Here is a 20,192-nt window from a genome sequence, read left to right on the forward strand (position 1 = left end):
AAAAAAAAAAAAGCCTAAATAACTATGTGTAGGGAATTTTTGTCTCACCCTATTGTGGGTTATGTTTTTAGGCATGCCGGTGCTTCAAGGAAAAGAAGTTAGAGAAAAAGAGTCGCCAACAGGTTTTAGGAACTTGTAAACCGTTCACGATTGTGAAGGTTACACCCCATTCACAATCACAGAGATTGCTAACTCTATAGTGGTCTGGAACCATGACTGGATATTCAGGGATGATGGTACGAATTTGACTTTCATAAGAGTTTTAACCCGCCCTAAAATAGGCCTCTACTTGATTCTTATTGATATTCATGCGCGCTTTTCGATCAACATACATACATCAAATTAATTCTAAACCTGTTTAATCTATGTTGGTTGATTATTAATGCACAATTAAATCTAATATTGGTGATCACTTGAATTAAAATCATGTTAAACCTAAATCCAATTATTAATTATCTTATTAGGCGTGATTTCAATTACAAATTCCCTTTAAACCTGCAAAAAAGGGGCGTGATCAAACAATGACAATAAATCATTAATAATTAAGCGACATATAATTAACATAATTATCATCATAAGAACATCGTAAGTAGTAAGATCCTAGACATGATACCAAACAGATTAATAACAATCCTTGCATGTTACTAATAAAAAAATCAAAGCGTTATCCTAAACATGATTTCTATTCAAAAGTAATTAAATTACTTACTTTGATGCTTCGACTTTCTTGCTATAAAGAACAATACACACGTTAGTAAACTTCAAGAAATTAAAATCAATAAACTAAATAATAAACTAAATTATATAGGAATAGTACTATAGATTTGGGTCTAAACCCTCAGAAATATCAACCTTTCACGTCAAGGTCGAAGACAACGTCGAGTATGGTTTGAGAGTATTCGAATCACGCAAAGGAAGTATGGTGAGTGATTGGGATGTATCTAAGATGTGTTTAGGCTAAGGACATGGGTTTAGGAATTCTCTCTCGAATTCTTGTCGTGTGTTATTGATGTTTTTTTGTATGTTGTTTCCCGTTGATCTGGAATCAGGAAAAACGACCTCTATTTTTTATAGGGAAAAAAGAGAGTCGAACGATCGGAAGAAGATCAGAAATTCTAACTATGATAAAACTTCTTGTCGCGCCAGGACAAGCTTGTCGCGTAGCGATGGCCTTTGTCGCATCGTGACAGGATTATCGCGGCGCGATGAACCTGTCGATGTGCGATGCTTCATAAGATAGCGAAGTTCGTACGAAGTTTGGATTCTGATGGGATTTCTATGCAAAATATATCCGAACATCTTCTGAAAAATTAAGGATTATCATAAGAGTTCTATTTAATCTCAAATTCTTGACCTTTATCTTTTCGGGAAGGATAGATTAGAACCTTTTAGAAGATTCTAGCTGACTTGGGTTAGGAATATGATCATATGGGGCCTCTATAAAATACTTGGACTCCATATAATCATTGGGTTGTACTAAAGGATGGCCTAGGCTCGTTTTGGGCTCGGTTTAGTATTTTGGCCAATAGTTATTATGTGCACCATAGTGCACTTAGAATTAGGTGCACCACGAATATAATATAAACATTTAGTAAAAAATTCTGAACACTTTGCAAAAAAATGAACATTTTGTAAAAAAATTTGAACACGTCACAAAAAATGAACATGAACATCCAATTTTATATGTTCATATTTTATAACGTAATGTTCAATTTATATGCAATAAATATTCAGTTATATTACAAAACTATTGAATTATCCTAAGCCAGTAAACTTCTTTCAAAAAATTGTTGTTCATCATAAAATAGTGTTATGTTCATATTTCAATTTCAATATTTATTTTCAAATAATAGATGTTCAAATTCGAGTATTTTCATATTCATATATATTGATGCTCATTATAAAATAGTGTAATGATTATATTTGAAAATTTCAATGTTTATTTTCAAAAATTATATGTTCAAATTCTAACAGTGTCATATTCATATTTTATATGTTCTTTTTCAGAAACTATAGTTTTAAACTTTATTTATATAATTGTTAACGAAAAATAGATTATATTAATTTATTATAAATTCTTTTATGTTCATTATAATGTACTAAATGTTCATTTGAAATATACTAAATGTTCATATATTAAATCCCAATTGAGGTGGTGCACTTAGAAATATATTTTTACTTGATGTTTCACTTATTTTTACTTGATATATTTTTACTTAAAAGAGAGAACATATTTTTACTTGATGTTTCACTTAGTTAAAAATTTGCGATTGTTCAAATATTTAAACTAAATGTTCAAATTATAGACATGGTGCACTTAGAAATAGGTGCACCATGGTGCACCTTAAAATTTGCGTATTTTGGCCATATCTCACTCATTTTAAGTCGGATTTGGGTTTATAATATATCGTTGGAAAGCTCTTTTCATGCCTCATCCAACCAAACAATAATTGGACTGAGAAAATGGACCAAAATTATCAGGTTGGACGTTTTTTATGGTTATAGGCACGAAATGAATGTTTTAAGGACACGAAATGAATGTTTTTAGATTTAAGGACACGGAATGAATGTTTTTAGATTTAAAGACACGAAATGAATATTTTTGGAATAAAACATTTTGGGTAAGGTTAGAAAAAATGGTTAAGGCTTAAGGATACTTTGCATGACTTTTCAACTCTTTGCCAAACTCGTTAATCAAAACGCGAAAGGTACTTATCACTGGATTTGGTGTTTGGGGAGACACGATCAGGTGCCTACTGTATGTTGTTTTATCTTATGTTTAAATTAATATAGTGGAGTATGTAAAAAATCGGTCAAAATAGAACACTTAAAAAACAAAATATTGAAGGAGTGCTTAACATAATGTCAATGATTATGGAATGTGGAGTAAATAGTAAAGCTCTAATTAGCAAGTAAAAAATTTCACTGATTTTTTTTCCTTTTTTTTTTTTTTTTTTTTTTTTGTAAAACAAAAACTCTACACTTAAATAAATCCTAATACACTTTTTATCTCCTCTTATACCCCTTACTTTTTAATAATTTTAACCATATATATTTTCTTATAAAATTTTTATTAAACTACTAATCCCACTAGCATCTTAAGTGAATTGCTAAATATCGCCCGTAAATCTCTACATAAATCCCACAAATTTTAGTTGAATTGACACTTTTGACCTTATATGTAAAAAAAATAAAAAATAAAAAATCACACACACTCTCATCTTCTCTCTACTCTCTACTCTCTTATCACCTCTCTCTAAAAAAAATCTTCAAACTACAATGTCGAGGCGGCAAAGCAAGGAATTGGCGGCAGCGGAGGTGGAGGAAAGGCGGTCACACGGTGGAAAGGTATTTTTTATTTGAAAAATAAAAAATAAAAAACAAACCTCGAAGCGGTGGGGCGTCTGGCTAGGACGCCAGCCCCACGGCTACATCGGCTGAGCGGGACGCTAGGGACACGGTGGTAACGTCTTGCATGGGCGCCGCCGCCGTGGCCTTAGGGTCCTTCCCAGTCGCCGCCGACGTGGGGTCGGCGTCTAGCTGGGACGCCAACTAGTTTTTTTTTTTTTTTAAATTTTTTTGTTTATGTTTATTTTTTTCAGTTTTTTGTAATTTTTTTTTCAGATTTTTTTTTCAAATTTGTTGTATTTTTTTTTAAATTTTTTTATGTTTATATTTTTTTTTTTTATTTTTTTCAGATTTTTTTTGTTTATGTTTATATTTATTTTTCAATTATTTATATATATTTTTTGTTTATTTATGTTTTTTTTTCAATTCTGTTGTATTTTTTTATTATATTTTTTAATTTTTTTTATGTTTATATTTTTTTTTAATTTTTTTTTTTTTTTTTTCCATTTTTATGTATTTTTTTTGTTTATATTTCTTTTCAGTTTTTTGTAAATTTTTTTATGTGAATTTGTTCCTATTTTTTTTATTATTTGATATTTTTTTTGGTTAGTTAATTCTAGTCTTTGTTGTTTGTACTTAAAAAAAATAGATTATTAATATAAATAATAATAATAATAACAATTGCTATTATTTTTCGTTATTTAAATGGAGTTAGGTATCGCATTTTCGACCTGGTGCGGGGAAGAGTATGGACGTTATTAGAAGTAGAAACTAATCAATGGAGAGCTCGGGGCCTAGACACGTTAGATCTCGTGGTATTTCGGCCTCGGCTCGCAGAGAACGGATTCACCATCCTGAGGAGGATGAAGATGATGATGGTGATGAGGAAGAGGCGGAGGAGGAGGAGAGGACGTAGATGAGGATGTGGTGCTTAGGATGGACGATCAGAGTGGACCATATGATGATTACGGTCCATTCAGCCAGAGGCTTGATGATATGTATGAGACACATAGGGTAGATGTGCGTAAGGGTAGAGATGGTGGATTTGTTAGTAGATCTGGCACATCATCTGCGTCCACTGTGTCTACGGTAAGCAGAAAGCAATTGAGGGCCGTTAATGATTCTTGGGTGGTGAAGGGTGAGGTGGCTGGGGGACCTGTAGACGGGAGTGTGATTCCTATCTTTCTAGGATACATAGCTACCCGTATCTGGGAGTACTAGGAGAGGGCTTTGGATATGGGCATTTTGAAATGCCAAACCCGGGAAAGGGCTTGTAACTTTTTGTGTAGATGGGCTGAGACTTGGCCGAAGGAGAACGAGATGTTCGGCCGATTGCAGGGCACTAGAGTAAGTCACCTTCCTGCCACCATGCACGATAAGATTGACGCAACGCTAATCACGACTTTCGTTGAGCGATGGCAGCTGGATACGAACTCTTTCCACCTTCCGTTCGGTGAGATGACGATTATGTTGCATGACCCGAGGCCATCCTTGGGATTCGCGCAGAGGGAAAACGACTTTCTGTTGTGACTGATGCAGATCAAACAGATTTACTGGCGGAGCTGTTGGGGGTGGACAGGGCTGCGCTGTACACTGGGGCGCTTGGTGTTTGGGATCATGGCGGTGTGAAGACCGTATCCGTTTTGCAGCTTTGTTTGCACCCCATTGCACGTAGGACGCATGGACACACAACTGGCTGCATATGTTTTTCTTCTCCTCGGGTGTACCTTGTTTTCGGATAAGAGCGGAAACAAGCTCAGGCCACGCGACATAGTTGACGCGTGTGAGCCCGACAGAGTAGGCCAGTTTTCTTGGGGGTCGGCTACGTTGGCGTATTTGTATCGCCAATTAGGATTCTCGAGTCGGGCTGACGCTGTAGGTATCACTAGATGTCTTACTTTATTACAGACCTGGATATACGAGTATTAACCTGCATTTCGACCACACCGTGACCCGGTTCCTATTGGTGATGGGATGTCACGTGCCTATGTGTGGAGTCCGCGGTTCAAGAAGAAGTTGACCGCCTCCAATCGATACAGTTATTGCTTGACAGGATGTCCCCCTTAGAGGTAAAGTGTATAAATTATTTCTAATTTTATATTGTGATGCATTTATTATATAAATCTTACTAATTTGAAAAAATGTGCAAGTGAACTGGATGCCTTTCGGCCAGAACCCTAGTAAACTAATAGGGTACCCAGAACCCTCTACACGAGACTGATTCAGTATCGTGAGATCATAGAGGCGTACATGCCCCAGCGTTGTCTCCGTCAGCGTGGATTTGTCCAAGTTGTCCCTCCTCCACCAGCACGGCCCATTAAGGCGGTCCGATCTGCGTCATCGAAGGATTACATCGTCCAATGGCCGGAAAGCATGATTACCACATGGGAGCAGTTTCGATGGTCGCCCGCCTATGGACTGCGGAGCTGCAGAGGCCGCCAACTGGGGTGCCTCCCATGTGTGACCACCACTACATGGAATGGTACAACCGGTATTCGCACCTAAGGTTGATCAGAGACCTCCACCATGATGACGACGCAGATGATGATGATGTGCCACCGCCCACTGCCGTGGATGCAGAATGTTTCATAAAACATTTATTGTTGTGTGTTTTTTTTTGTGTTTTTTTTTTTATTATTATATATCGTTATTGAATTTCATGTTTTTTTGTTATGTGTAGTGGATGGGAAAGATGATGCAACTGGGACAGAGACTCTTTCAGGAGAGGGATAACATGAGGACTGTATCAGGCGGAGCTGTTAGTGATAATATGGAACGGGCCCTTGCGCAGTGGGAGCGGGCGTCAAAGAGGGATTACTGATATGTTGGCAGTTTATTTATAGAACATTTTGTACATTATCATAGTAGTTTGTAAAATCCGACATTATCGTTTTAGTTTGTAATATTTGACATTATCATTTTGTTTGTAAAATTTGATATTATCTTTTTAGTTTGTAACACGCAAATACTAATTAGTATGTCCAAAAGAAGAAATTGGTTTGTCCAATATTTGATAAACTTTTCCCTGTGAGGTATCCACTGCTGCATCACATAGTTTACCACTGCCAGACACCATTGATACGCATCCTTGAAGTTATCCAAGGCTCGATCGTACTCTGCCTCTATGGTAGCTTGCAGGATCTTCCGCCACTTACCATTTAGCAATCTCTCTGCTGAATGTAAATTCTTGTTGAAATGAGGTAGGCTTTGGCTTTCACACAGTTGTTAATGTGCCATGTGCACAATAGATGCTTCGATTCTGGAAACAACTCCACTATAGGGGCAAAGAGACCTCCCTCACAATCACTGACGATGGCTGATGGCTGAACATTAGGGCCGATGTAGTTTCTTAACTTCTCCAACACCCAATAATAACTCACAGCCGTCTCATCCTTGATGACTGCATAACCAATCATAAAGTTCTGGTTCGTTGGAGCAATTCCAATCATTTCAACTAGTGGGAACTTGTGCTTGCTTGTCTTGTATGTTGAATCGATCAAAATCACAGATGGCCAAGACTTGATCATACTAGCACTTTCATGATGCACAAGGAATAAATGAGTCACCTCGAATGTCTCTGCATCAGAATTAGAGCAGGACAGGTAACCACGTGCTTGTGCTTGGTGTAGAAGCTGGTGTATAGGGTTCTTTCCCTCTGACCGTTCAAACCTCAGTTTCCTTCTGACGTTGTAGATGTGTCTTCGGTTTGGCTGGTTTTCAGGAAATTTCTCTAACACAAATGCTAATATTTTAGCAGGCTTCACTTAAGCATCACTCATTTCTTTGACAACTAGTTTTGCAGCAGGACTTAGGCCGCTTAACTGTCGATGACCGACTTGATATACCATCATCTCATGGTTGTGATACCCCCATTTAGAGTAACCCTTCACTTCCCAACCGTCACAACTTTGGTGTTGTCGAACCTTTACTCTGAACTCACACCCACAACCTTTCCGCTTTGTATCAAACCGAATAGCTGTACTGAAATCTCGTTCCTCCCTTTTGCGATAACAGTCGCATCTCAAAATGCGATCCATTCTACCATCCCATTGAGATTTATGAGTTGCTACTACTAAACAAAAACCAGATTTAATTGTAACCTGTTTTGCCTAATCAATTGCTTTGTTGAGCATCTTCGAAGGGACCATCATGTACAAAAATCCCACTATAATCATTTCCGTCTCCACCATAATCTTGCAACAATGACATATTATTTTTAAATACATAGAATTATATAAATATTAAATTAATACATTTATCACAAAATTAACACATAAGTAATTTCTAAAATTTTTATTTGTAAATTTAATTTCAAAATCTACACATTATTAATTTCTAAATTAAATTACATTTAATTTCAAAATTAACACATAATTAATTTCTAAATTTAACAGAAAATTAACACATAATTATGTATAAAAGTATTCATACAAAATTAACACATAATTTTTTTTGTTTGAAATTATTAACAAATATTTAATTTCAAATTAGGATCAAAGTTAAAAAACCAAAAAAAAAAAAACAAAACAAAAACTTTAAATAAAATAATAAAAAAAATTACGAATTGTTGGGTGGCGTCTGGCGGGGATGCCGCCACCGTGGTGGTGGCGCCTGGCTGGAACACCGTCACCATGACTGTGGCACCCCTGCCAGACGCCACTACCACGGCCGGCATTTCGTAGTTTTTTAGCGAAAAGTACCTCGCTTTCCGGCAATGATGACGGCTCTCCGGTGTCCCTCGGCGATCCAGTCCTACTCTACATTTTTCGTGATAGAGTATTATGTTTTGGGTAAAAATTAGAAAAAGGGCAAAAGCGTCAAAATAAAAATAATTGTGGGCGTTATGTAGAGATTTGTGGGCGATGTTTAACAAATCCCCTTAAGTGAATTGCTACACTTAAAAAAGATATAATGTACATCCTAATACTTTATATGAGTACTTATCAAACTGCTACACTTAAAAAAGATATATTCTGCACATCAAATTGCAATGTTTGTAGTAAGATTGTTACCCTCTTTTTCCAAGTTTTAATATGTCAATTAAAATCATGATATGGAATGTCCAAGGTGTTGGGAACAAATTGTCTATAATTCGTGAATTGATTAGAATTAATCGTCCTTCTGTTCTTGTGTTGGTTGAAACCCATGTGAGTAGGAATCAAGCTCAACAAGTGTGCAATAAAATTAATTTTCCGGGTTAAATGCGTGTGGAAGCTCAAGGTTTTGCTGCGGGTATATGGATTTTTTGGAGAACTGATGAAGTTGATGTGGTTATATACGAGAGTCATAATCAGCATCTGACAGTTGAAATTAGAAAACTTGGTGAGGATCCTTGGTTGTTTTCTGCCGTGTATGCCAGCCCGCAGAGTGCTCTTAAACATCAACTTTGGGATGCGCTTGAAAACATCAAACATAATTACTCAAGACTGTGGTTGATAGCTGGAGACTTCAATGATACAAAGAGCTTGAGTGAGAGAAATGGAGCTATTCTGAGATGGAGCGTCGTTGTCGTGACTTTGCGAATTGGATTGATAGAAATAATTTGATTGACTTGCAATGCTCTGGCCCAGAGCATACTTGGTTTAGAGGCAACTCACCTGATACCTTCAAATCAGCCCGGTTAGATAGAGGTTTAATTAATGAAGCTTGGTTGTTGCGTTTAGGTGAAGGAGCTTTGAGAAATCTGCCTAAATCCCATAGCGATCATTGCCCTATTCTCATCAGCACTACGGGTTTTTCTCCAACTCCGGCCTCGTTGAAGCCGTTCTGGTTTCAAGCGGCTTGGTGAGCCATGAGAAATTTGATGCCCTTGTTCGATCAAAGTGGGATAAAACTGCTCCAATTATTCCCTTCCTTAGCAAATTTGCGGATATTTTGAACACTTGGAACAGAGACACCTTGCACAACATTTTTCGAAAAAAATCGGAGCTTTGGGCGAGATTGGAAGGAATCCAAAAGCGTCTTTCGACTGGGAATGATAGATATCTTTTGAAATTAGAGGCTACACTTTGTAGAGAGATGGATGATGTGCTTAATCAAGAGGAGATTTTGTGGTTTCAAAAATCACGCATTGATTCTATTAGAGATGGGGATCAAAATACCAAATATTTTCATCTTTCCACCCTCATTCGAAGGCGGCGCAAAAGAATTGAAACTCTTCAAAATTCGCAAGGTGTTTGGCTAACTTATCCAGAACAGGTTAAGAGTTTAGTTCTTGATTATCGGCGCAACTTATTCCAGGAAGAAGCGAAGCCTTTTACAGGGGAACGTTTACTGACTGATCAATTTCCATTCATTGAGAAAAGGACTGGGACATGGTGAACAAACCTTTTGCTGCTAGCGATATCAAGCGTGCATTGATGGGAATGAAACCGTTCAAAGCTCCTGGCCCTAACGGTTTTCAACCGATTTTTTTATCAAAACTACTAGGATGTGGTTGCTCCCAATTTGGTTTCTCTGGTTAAAGATGTTCTTGAAGGCAAATCATTCCCGGATGGCCTAAACAATGCTTTCCTAGTGCTCATTCCAAAGATGGAGGTGTCCCAAAAACTGAATCATTTTCGTCCAATTGGATTATGCAGCATCATCTACAAGATTGTTACAAAGGTGATTGTAAATCGATTGAAGCCTCTCTTGCCTAATCTCATTTCTCCGACTCAATGTAGCTTCGTCCCTAAAAGACAAACTACGGACAATATTATTATTGTTCAAGAAATGCTACATTCGATGAAAAGAAAGCAAGGTAAACAAGGGATCATGGCGGTAAAGATAGATTTTGAGAAGGCCTATGATCGATTGCGATGGTCCTTTATTTGAGAGTCTCTTCTTGAGCTTTTACTTCCGCAAGCAATGGTTGATGTGGTTATGAAGTGTGTTACTTCGACTAAGCTTCAAATTTTGTGGAATGGAGAACCAATTACTAGCTTTACTCCAAGTAAGGGAATTCGCCAGGGCGACCCTTTATACCCATACTTGTATGTGATTTGTATGGAGCGACTAGCTCATTTAATTGAGCACGAAGTTTGGTTTGGAGCTTGGAAGGCGGCTCGTGCTAGTCGCAATGGCCCATCGATTTCTCATTAAGCGATTATGGATGACTTAATTTTATTGTGCAGCTTCAGTTGAACAAGCATTATGTATGAAAGGATGTCTCGATCGGTCCTGTAGAGCTTCTGGCAGTAAAGTTAGCTTCGACAAGTCTTGAATTTTTCTTCTTTGACAATACAAACCCGGAAGTGAAGGGTTCGATTTGTGAAAGTTTGAATATGCAGTGTATTGATGACCTTGGGCTTTATCTGGGAGTGCCGACTATTTTGAGTAGATCTTCAAAGCATGATTATCTCTACCTCATGGATAAAATCAATGCTAAACTTGTTAGTTGGAAGGCTAAGACCTTGTCTTTGGCTGGCAGGAATATTGGCGCAAGCTTGCATCTTCTCTATCCCTTGTTATACGATGCAAACGACTAAACTTCCCAAGTCAATTTGTGATGACATTGACAAGAAGACAAGGAAAATTTTGTGGGGAGGTGATGAAGATCATAACAAAGTTCATTTGGTTGCCTGGGAATCGGTTATCAAGCCTCGTAGTGAAGGTGGGTTGGGGTTAAGGTCAATGCGACAAGCTAATGCGGCCTTTATGACTAAATTAGGTTGGCGCGTTCTTGCGGAGCCTAATTCCCTTTGGTCTAGAGTACTTCGAAGCAAATACTGTGATGGTCGGTGTGATATTGATATGTTCAAACATCAAGGGGATGCCTCGAATTCTTGGAAAGGTATCCTTGAAAACATTGATGTTTTGAAGAAAGGGGTGAGTATGGCTATTGGGAAAGGGGATCGAACGTTGTTTTGGAAACATAGGTGGGCGACGAAGCAGCCTTTAATTGAGCTTGTGGATCCACCCCCTCCAATTTCTGTCCAAGACTAGGTTGTGCGTGATTACTGGAGTAATGAAACTGGCTGGCGCTTTGAGCTTTTAGCAGATTATTTAAAGGCTGAAGTGTTAGATGAAATCGCAGCTCATGAAGTCTTTGAAGATGATGATGCGGTAGATGAGATTTTCTGAAATTGGTCAGCTTTGGGTGGTTTTACCTTAAGCTCTGCTATCAAGATTATTCGCAATCAAGGTGAGATTGATGCGTCCCAAAAGAAGGGGTGGACTGATATTTGGAGAGTTCGAGTTCCTCAGCACATTAGGATTTTTATTTGGCTTGTTGTTCGAAATAGACTAATGACTAATGAGATGCGGTTTATTCGTAAACTTGCTAATGGCCCCAGGATAGAGTCAGATAGTGATGTAAAAGAAGTCCATGTAGGGTCCTCATTGTCTCATGATGAACAGTCCTCATTCATTGCATTACTGTGCCATTTGTGGTTTCAGTGATGAGTCGATTGACCATATTTTGAGAGGCTGCAAACTATATGGTGCAAGCTAGGCTGGCTGGACAGTGAGGTTTATGCAAATATGGAGTGCTCTAACTGGATCCTTCACAATATTAAATCCGATACTTGGATGGAGGAAGAGAGGGGGACTGCATTTGGGGTGATTATCTGGTGGTTGTGGAGGTGGAGAAATGAAAAGACCTTTGCTAGAGAGGCAGATATCCCTTTCGATCAAGTGACCTTCTTAATGTCTCGAATTGATGATGTTCGCAGGGCCATGGATAACTCCATTATTTATGTTGAGGAACATATGAAAAAAAGACATGAGATTTTTATCAAATGAAAGTTTCCAAGAGAGGGATGGGTTCGACTTAACACCGATGGTGCGTCGAAAGGCAATTCGGGTTTAGCTGGAGTTGGAGGGTTGATTAGAGGCAGTGATGGTGATCTGAGCTCCATGGTTTATTTGCGACTAAGTGTGGTGTGTGCTCAAATACCAAGGCTGAACTAATTGGTGTGCTTCGTGGGCTGGCTTTCACTTGGAATGGTGGGCATAGGCAAGTTCAATTGATTGTGGACTTGGAAGTTGTTGTTCGTTTGTTGGTGGGAGATTGCCCTTCTACCTCCCCTTACATTCACATTATAAGGAAGTGCAAGACACTTATCTCTCGTCAAGGGTGGAAGGTGACTATTAGTCACTGCTATAGGGAGGCTAATTGAGCAGCGGATTGGCTAGCTAACTATGGTGTTCACACTGATCAGAGGATGGTCATCTTTGAAGCGGTCCTTAGGAATCTTAGGGCCAATTTATTGGAGGACTGGTGTGGAGTAACTAGGGCACGTTTGGTTCCCGTGAACAAGCCTTAGTTCGGTTTTTTTATTTTTTCTGCTTTTTGTGTGTTTTATTTCCGTTTCTAGTTTGGTTTTTGTTTCCTTTGTTTGTTTTATTTTGTCTTGGGGCTTTGCCCCTCTCTTTCACCCCAAAAAAAAAATAAAAATAAAAATAAAAAAATAAATAAAAATTGGAATGTTTGTTAGTTGTTGCTGTTTTTCTCTCTCTTGTTTTTTTGTTTGTATTTTTGAAAATGTATACCAAACTCAAAACTTTTTAAACAAGAAAAAGTACACAATTGGTAAAACAATATTTGGGTAAAAACCAAACATAAAATAGGACTCCATATAAAAATTGTTTTAGTAAAAGTACCTTTGGTGCATCTTATACTAATTCCTCTGCTCCACAAAATATTGCAATAAGCATGAAATTACGCATCCCAAATCACATTTTATATGCTAAATATCTATAATTATATAAGAGTAAAATTATAAAAAGTTGATATTGTGAAAGTATTTTACGAGACGAATCTAACAAGACCCCACATGACTATATTTTACTTTATGTATAAATCATAATATGTGGTTAAACAAGCGTGATGAATAGTGTAAAAGTCCAATTGTTGCAATATTACTAGAACAGAGGAAATATCTTACAAACTTAAAAAAAAAAAAAACAAAAAAGGACAAATCCTAGCTGGATTGACGATAAGATTAAGTAATATACAAACAAAGGTAATCAATCACTAATAATGAACATCAATGCATTTAAAAAAGCAAATGTAAATTAAAGTAATCAACTAGTCCTCAATCATCCTCGCTATTGATACATGTTTAACGTATTTAAACCCATCCTCTCTTTTATTAAACTTTCCACTCGAAAAGTTGTCATAACACTAAGTCTAAAAGCATAATATTAGGTACATACATATACTGATATACATGATCACATCCGACATTTTCTAAACTTCCTTTTCAAATTGGACTAGATTATATCACTACATTTGTTAACAATGCGAAAATAGTACAGTACTTCATATTGTTGTTGTTTCTTGTCATGGATCCCACTTGCAATTATTGTTCCTGATGTAGAAACTAGGAAAAAGCTATGGAGTTACTTGTCCTCTCATTAATAAATAAATGCTACGTATAAATTAGCTACTCTCGAGGTTTTAGTGTTTTACTTAGAATTGGAAATCGTGTCGTGCTGCCGCGGGCTGTGTGGTGCCACACCTGGTTGATGGCGGACCATGTCGTGCCGGCCTTCAATTTGCACACCCTAGTCCACGGCACGACCCACGTGCCTGTCGTGCCGGGGCCATGGGTCAGCCCTTTAATTTTTTTTTTTAAAAAATCGATTTATTATTAATTAAAAAATTTATTAAAGAGGGGAGACATGCGAGATGCAGAGAGTCGAACCGAGTGAGGAAGTGGCGAATTGTCGCTGAAAAACTTGCGATTGTCGGAGTCGGAGGTTAAAGGGGTGTCGGAACCGGCATTGATTAGGTAATGGTCGGTGGGAGTGAAAGAAGAGGAAGCTTCGAAGAAGAGCTGAAGAAGAAGGAGGAGAGAGAAAATGGGAAATTTAGGGAGAATCGTCATTGCAGAGAGACAAGAAACGGAGACAAGAAGAGTCGGAGAAAAGAGGAAGAATTATAGTGCAGAAAATGAAATGAAGAACAGAGTTCAGAAAAACAAGGATTTAGTTAAGATTAATTAACCCAGGCCGTACCGCGGATCGTGTTGGCGGGCCAAAATTTCGTGTCGTGCCTAGTTAGTGCCTGTTCCTCATGTTGTACCACGCCACTACTGTATCGTGCTCGTGTCGCCCGCGGGCCAATCCGGCCCATGTCCAGCTTTAGTTTTACTGATATATAAAACCCTATTCGATGATAATTTCAATAAGCTAGTTGAACATCATTTTAAAGAGCAGGTAGTTACATTCATCGGTAGGGTGAGTTCTCTTCATCTTAAGGGAAAAAAAAAGTTTTAAGTTTAATAAGTTCAATCAAGATTCAATTATTTTAATCAAATATAAATTAGGTCCAATCCGATTTAAGATTAACTTTGAAATTTCTAATGTGCTCATTATCTTTGTATACAATCAAGTTTCTATTAGGTTTAATTAGTTCAATCAAGTTTCAATTATTTTCATTAAATACAAATTAGGTTTATAATAAGTTTCAATCAGATCCAATCCAATTTAATATTAACTTTGAAATTTTTAATGTGCTTATTATCTTTTTATACAATCAAGTTTCTATTAGGTTTAATATGTTCAATCAAGTTTCAATTATTTGCATTAATAAATACAAATTAATTAGGTCTAACAATTTTCAATCAGATCCAATCTAATTCAATATTAACTTAGAAATTTCTAATGTGCTTATCATCTTTATATACAAAGTAATATTTCGTTCTCTGTTGAAGACATTGTCACAATAATAAGTACCTTGTGGCCTGTGCTGACAAATAATATTTCTTTCTTTGTTGAAGACATTGTCACAATAATAAATACTCCCTTCGTCCCAATATATAATTCTTATTTGTGTTTTTTCACGGTATTTAATAAATGGAAGGAGAAAGTGGATGAAATATATTAAAAGTGGAAAAAAATTAGACAAAAGTACCAGACAAGTGGATAATTTAAGGGAAAAAAAAAGTAAAAAGTACAATTATAGACCAAAGTTAGAGAGAGAAAGTGGAAAAAAGTACAAGACAAGTGGATAATTTAAGGGTAAATTAGGAAATTCAATGAATAAGTTAAAAAAAATGAGGGTATAATGGTTTTTGCATACTATCCAAAAATAGAAACAGGAACAACATTTTGGGTCTCTAAAATAGGAAAACAGGAAGTATATATGGGACGGAGGGAATAATAAGTACCCCATGCTGACAAGAGCATGTTACGCAGTAATTATTATTATTATTATTATTATTATTATTATTATTATTATTATTATTATTGTTCCATATTATTATTATATTATTGTTATTATTTATACAAGTATTGATTATTACTACTATTATTATTATTATTATTATTATTATATTTTTATTTATTATCATGTTAATTATAATCAATACAAGTACATTATATTAATTATTATTATAATAAAATTAATAATAATTCAGTTTAGTTCATTTTCATGTTAGGTCATTTCAATTAAGTTTAATTTAGGTTAGATCGTTTCAATTTAGTTCAGATCAGTCTAATTCATCTCAAAAGTCAAAACATCATAGCCTAAAAAAAGTACTAATCAATAGTATATAGATGATCAATAAATGTATGCAACTATTAAATATGACTAATTAATTTTGCTAATATATGGTGTCTTAAAATAATTACCCCTGTTATAATATACTCTCGTACGAAGTATTATTGTTGTGATCACAAATTCTTAATTAAGGCGGACTTTCATTAAATTATTATAAGATGGGTTAAAGCTACCCTAAAAGTATTTAAAGTTGCTCTTATATACTTCAAAAGTTACCATTTTTCTAACATTAATTTTACCCTTAAAACACTTATAATGTATTATATTAATCGTATTATCCTTCATAACATATACCCCCTCTGTCCCTACTTTTTTGCCCCATTGCCAAAATTTGGGTCAAACTTTATAAACTTTGACCATTTATCCCATTATTCTACAAGCGGTATATAGTCAAGTGAGATATTGTTTGATTCGTCTTAATGTATATTTTATTAATATCAACTTTTATAATTTTTACACGTATGAAAATGGAGTTATAAACGTTTTAACACGTGCCTTGGAGACCATGAAAAGTCAAATGGGGTAAAAAAGGGGGGGGGATAGAGGGAATATCTATTAAAAATTACACATTCAAATACAATCAAACACATTTCAAATTAAAAATTACCCTTAAATAATGGATTAAAGTTACCATAAAATTATTAAAGTTATCCTCAAAAGACAGTATAAAATCACAACCCCTAGACGATATTTTTGTCAACTTTGACTATATATAAACTTATATCCCAGTTTTTAAATCTTTTAGTGCTTATACACTTGTGAAAACCACATCAAACACTCAAATGGTCTAAATTTACTGCTCTATATAATTCTTTTTCTTTCAACATCATCCTTCGACAATGGATTATGAATTCTAAAAAATAACTCAAGTTCGACAACAATGGATTATGAAGAATTCCAAAAAAAAAAACTAAAAAAAACTCAAGTGGACTATATTCAATGTTCAATAAAATATTAACTTTTCAATAAATTATCTTTTTTAGTAGGAATATTTTTTCACAATTAGTGTTGACAATGAAAATGAATTTTTGTATTTTTCTATACAATTAATTTCTCTTTTACTTTTATATAATAATAAAAATACTTCTATAATACTTCTACAAAAATGACATAGTACTTAATTTCTTTTTATTTTAATAATAAATTGTTGAATGTATAAAAATAAAATATTATGTTATATACGAAGTATTTGTTAAAAAATAAAAAAATATTCGAATTTAACAAATACATATATATTAATGTAGAAATTTACTTTGTATATTATAATCTCTAAACATCTTTCATATATGAAGTATTTCTCAATAATATCTAAGTCGTCAATAACGTTAATACTTTTTTTTTTTTTTGAGGGATCAATAATGTTAATACTTAGTATAGGACAATGTATGTTCGTTGATTTATTGCCTAATTAGTCAATACATGATAGATTTTTATTTTTATATTTTTTTTTTGTTTTTTTTTATTTTTATTTTTTTATTTTTTTTTGTTGTTGTTGTTGTTGTTGAAAATAGATAATAGATTATGTATGAGAGATACATATACGGATATACGAAGTACATTACAAGTGTCTTTTTGATCTTTTTAGCGTGTGAAGTTGTACACTTAGAAGTTTACAAGGTCCATCCTAAAATTGTCAACTACTTTTTGTGAATAATTTATTTGGGTTGATGAGCAACTTAGTTGTTAAGAAGTAAGAGCTACGTACGTAAGTCGTCGTAGAGTATGCAATACGTAATACGTTGGACATATATTGATATATACATGAATACATTATCATAATTAATTAATTTAAATTTATTAATTAATATGGCAATTACTTATTTAAATTCATTAATTAATATGAGGGACCTATTACTCTATTAGGCTAGCAAGTAGAGAGACTAATTTAAATAATAAGATTTCCCTTTAATTGTACTTGTACAACTTTATTATTACTGTTATATTGTCATCTATGGTGTCTATAGTCTATAGATAACATATTTTTAATTAACAATGACAAAACTAATCACCTAGACACTAAGTATCAATAAAAATAAAAAAAAAATAAAAAATATTGCAATATGAGGAATTACAAATCAAACACCAACTTTTGCCGACCTTTTCAGAGTTTCAGTATTACAATTTCTTTTGTAAAATATTTTAATTAGGAGAAGTATTGGGTGATCACATCTCATCAAGATAGTACTAAGAAAATTAAAGTATTTGGCGAGACATGTCTTATTATGATAATATACAGCCTTGCTCTTTTATGGAAGATATTTTTTATTTTGTTCTATTTTTAATTAGTTGTATACATGTATTAATGTATTATAATCATCTCCCAAAACCCACATGTTTCACATCTCTCCAAAATCCTTACCCAAATAATGTGTGAAATGCATGAGATAGGACAATATTCACAAATCGCAAATAACGAAACCATCACCTCTTGCATTACAACATTCTACGTAGACGACGCATTATATAATTTAGGTATATTATAAGTATTTATAGAGCCACATATTACAAAGATGTAGATGAGGACAATGTGATCATATTGTTTGGTACATAAATCTTAAACTTTATTAATAAAATAAGATGACATCTGTAAATAAAGTTACTTTACACTCTTTATGTTCCTTAAAGAATGTTTCATTATGCGTTTTAAAAAAAAAAAAAAAAAAAATCTTCATTATTTTTAAAAATATAAACTTTAAAATCTTTAACCATAGTTCTCACTTACATTTCGTTTAGAATTATTTGCAACATGACTGTGGACAGAGAGATTAAGAAAAGATAATCAATTTGGATAATAAGTGGATTTTGGTCCCCACATGGACATGAAATTAAACAAAAAAAAAAAAAAAAAAAAAAAAAAAAAAAAAATTGTACTGTTGTACAATGAAAAGGAAGTTAGTGGGTGTTTCAAATCCACTTACTAAAATTAATTAACGTTGCAAATAAACCTAATTTTTATGTGTTACAACTTATTCTTGAAAAAGTTTATTAAAATATTTTTGGGTTTTTTTTATATAGTAACCCTATAACTTTCCGTTTTTTATGATGTGACCCCCTTTTTTGAGAAATCCACACTATAAACCAAAAATACATTTAGTTTCTATACGGTAACCTTACCGTTAACTCACCGTTAACAAATTCCGTTAGTGGGGTCCACTCTCCACTTAATAATATTTTTTATCGATTTGCGTGTGGAAAATTGTTCCGTTAAAGGTTTTGGGCGCTATTTTGCCCCTTAATACCAAATTGAGTTCAAATTTTGGAAAAAAACACGTAAACGCCTCTTTTTTGGGTATTAAAAAATATCTCGATTTACGTGTTTACGTATTTAATGCGAAAAACGAGGCATTTACGTTATTTTTTTTTTCCAAATCTGAGCTTAATTTGGACCCTTAAGAACCAAAACAACCCCCTAAACCTTTAACGGGACAATTTCCAACAGCCAAATCGATAAAAAAATATTATTAATTGGAGAGTGGGCCCCACTAAAGGAATTTGATAATGGCGGGATAACGACAAGGTTACCGTACAGAAACTAAATGTATTTTGGGGTTATAATGTGGATTTCTCAAAAGGGGGGGGGGGGAGGGGGCAAATCGTAGAAAACGGAAAGTTAGTGGGTTATAATGTAGAAAAACCCAATATTTTTTATGTTTAATTTTAAAATATTAGTATCAATTTTTTGCAATTTATATGCATTTAAAACTGAAAATACTTACTACATATATTTTTAAAATGTGTCGTAAAGTAATCCGTATTAAAGGCCTGTTTTGTTCACCTTATTTTCACTTATTTTAGATCTAATAAACTCATATAGTTCAGTTAAGTTAAGATAAGTTCATTTCAAGAAAAATAAGTTCATAAGTTCAAAAATAAGTTATGATAAGGGTTAGCCAAGTTCAAATTACATCCAAAATAAGTTCTAATAAATCTAAATAAGTTCAGTTAAGTTTAGATAAATTCAGATAAGTTTAGATAAGTGAAAATCATGTAAATAGTTTACAAGGTACATGAGATAATACCATAACACAAAGTATTATATGTGACTAGCCACATGGTGTGGCCACTTCACGATAAAGCAATTAAGTAATAGGGGGTTACGATGATGAGCAAATGGGGTTGCCTTGACGTATGTGGGTTACTTAAATGAAAAAATGGTTACTCTTTTACAGAAGTGAAATCAATTTTTCATTTTTTAAAACAAAAAAAATAGGGATTACTCGAATGAACAAATGAGTTTACTTATTTCTAAATTAATTGATATTACTCATATAATGAATTAGAGTTACTTTAATGGACAAAATGAGGTTACTCTTATGATTAAATAGAGTTACTCGTATACATAAATAAGGATTAT

General features: G+C 34.5%; 1 protein-coding gene across 1 annotated transcript; it reads left to right on the forward strand.

Moving 5' to 3' along the window:
- Window positions 1-8,549: 8,549 nt before the first annotated feature.
- Window positions 8,550-9,669, forward strand: LOC110738508. Its single transcript, XM_021918920.1, has 2 exons — window positions 8,550-8,858; window positions 9,073-9,669. The coding sequence occupies exons 1-2, from the start codon at window positions 8,550-8,552 to the stop codon at window positions 9,667-9,669; spliced, it is 906 nt and encodes a 301-aa protein (XP_021774612.1).
- The last annotated feature ends 10,523 nt before the right edge of the window (window positions 9,670-20,192 follow it).

Source organism: Chenopodium quinoa, unplaced genomic scaffold (genome assembly GCF_001683475.1).
Source record: "Chenopodium quinoa cultivar QQ74 unplaced genomic scaffold, ASM168347v1, whole genome shotgun sequence".
NCBI lineage: Eukaryota > Viridiplantae > Streptophyta > Magnoliopsida > Caryophyllales > Amaranthaceae > Chenopodium > Chenopodium quinoa.

Excerpts from the sequence above, each read along its gene's own strand:
- LOC110738508 (XM_021918920.1), top strand. The coding sequence starts at position 8,550 with ATGCGTGTGGAAGCTCAAGGTTTTGCTGCGGGTATATGGATTTTTTGG. Across the intron at positions 8,859-9,072 it reads TGAGATGGAGCGTCGTTGTC|CACTACGGGTTTTTCTCCAA; the intron begins GTGACTTTGCGA and ends TATTCTCATCAG.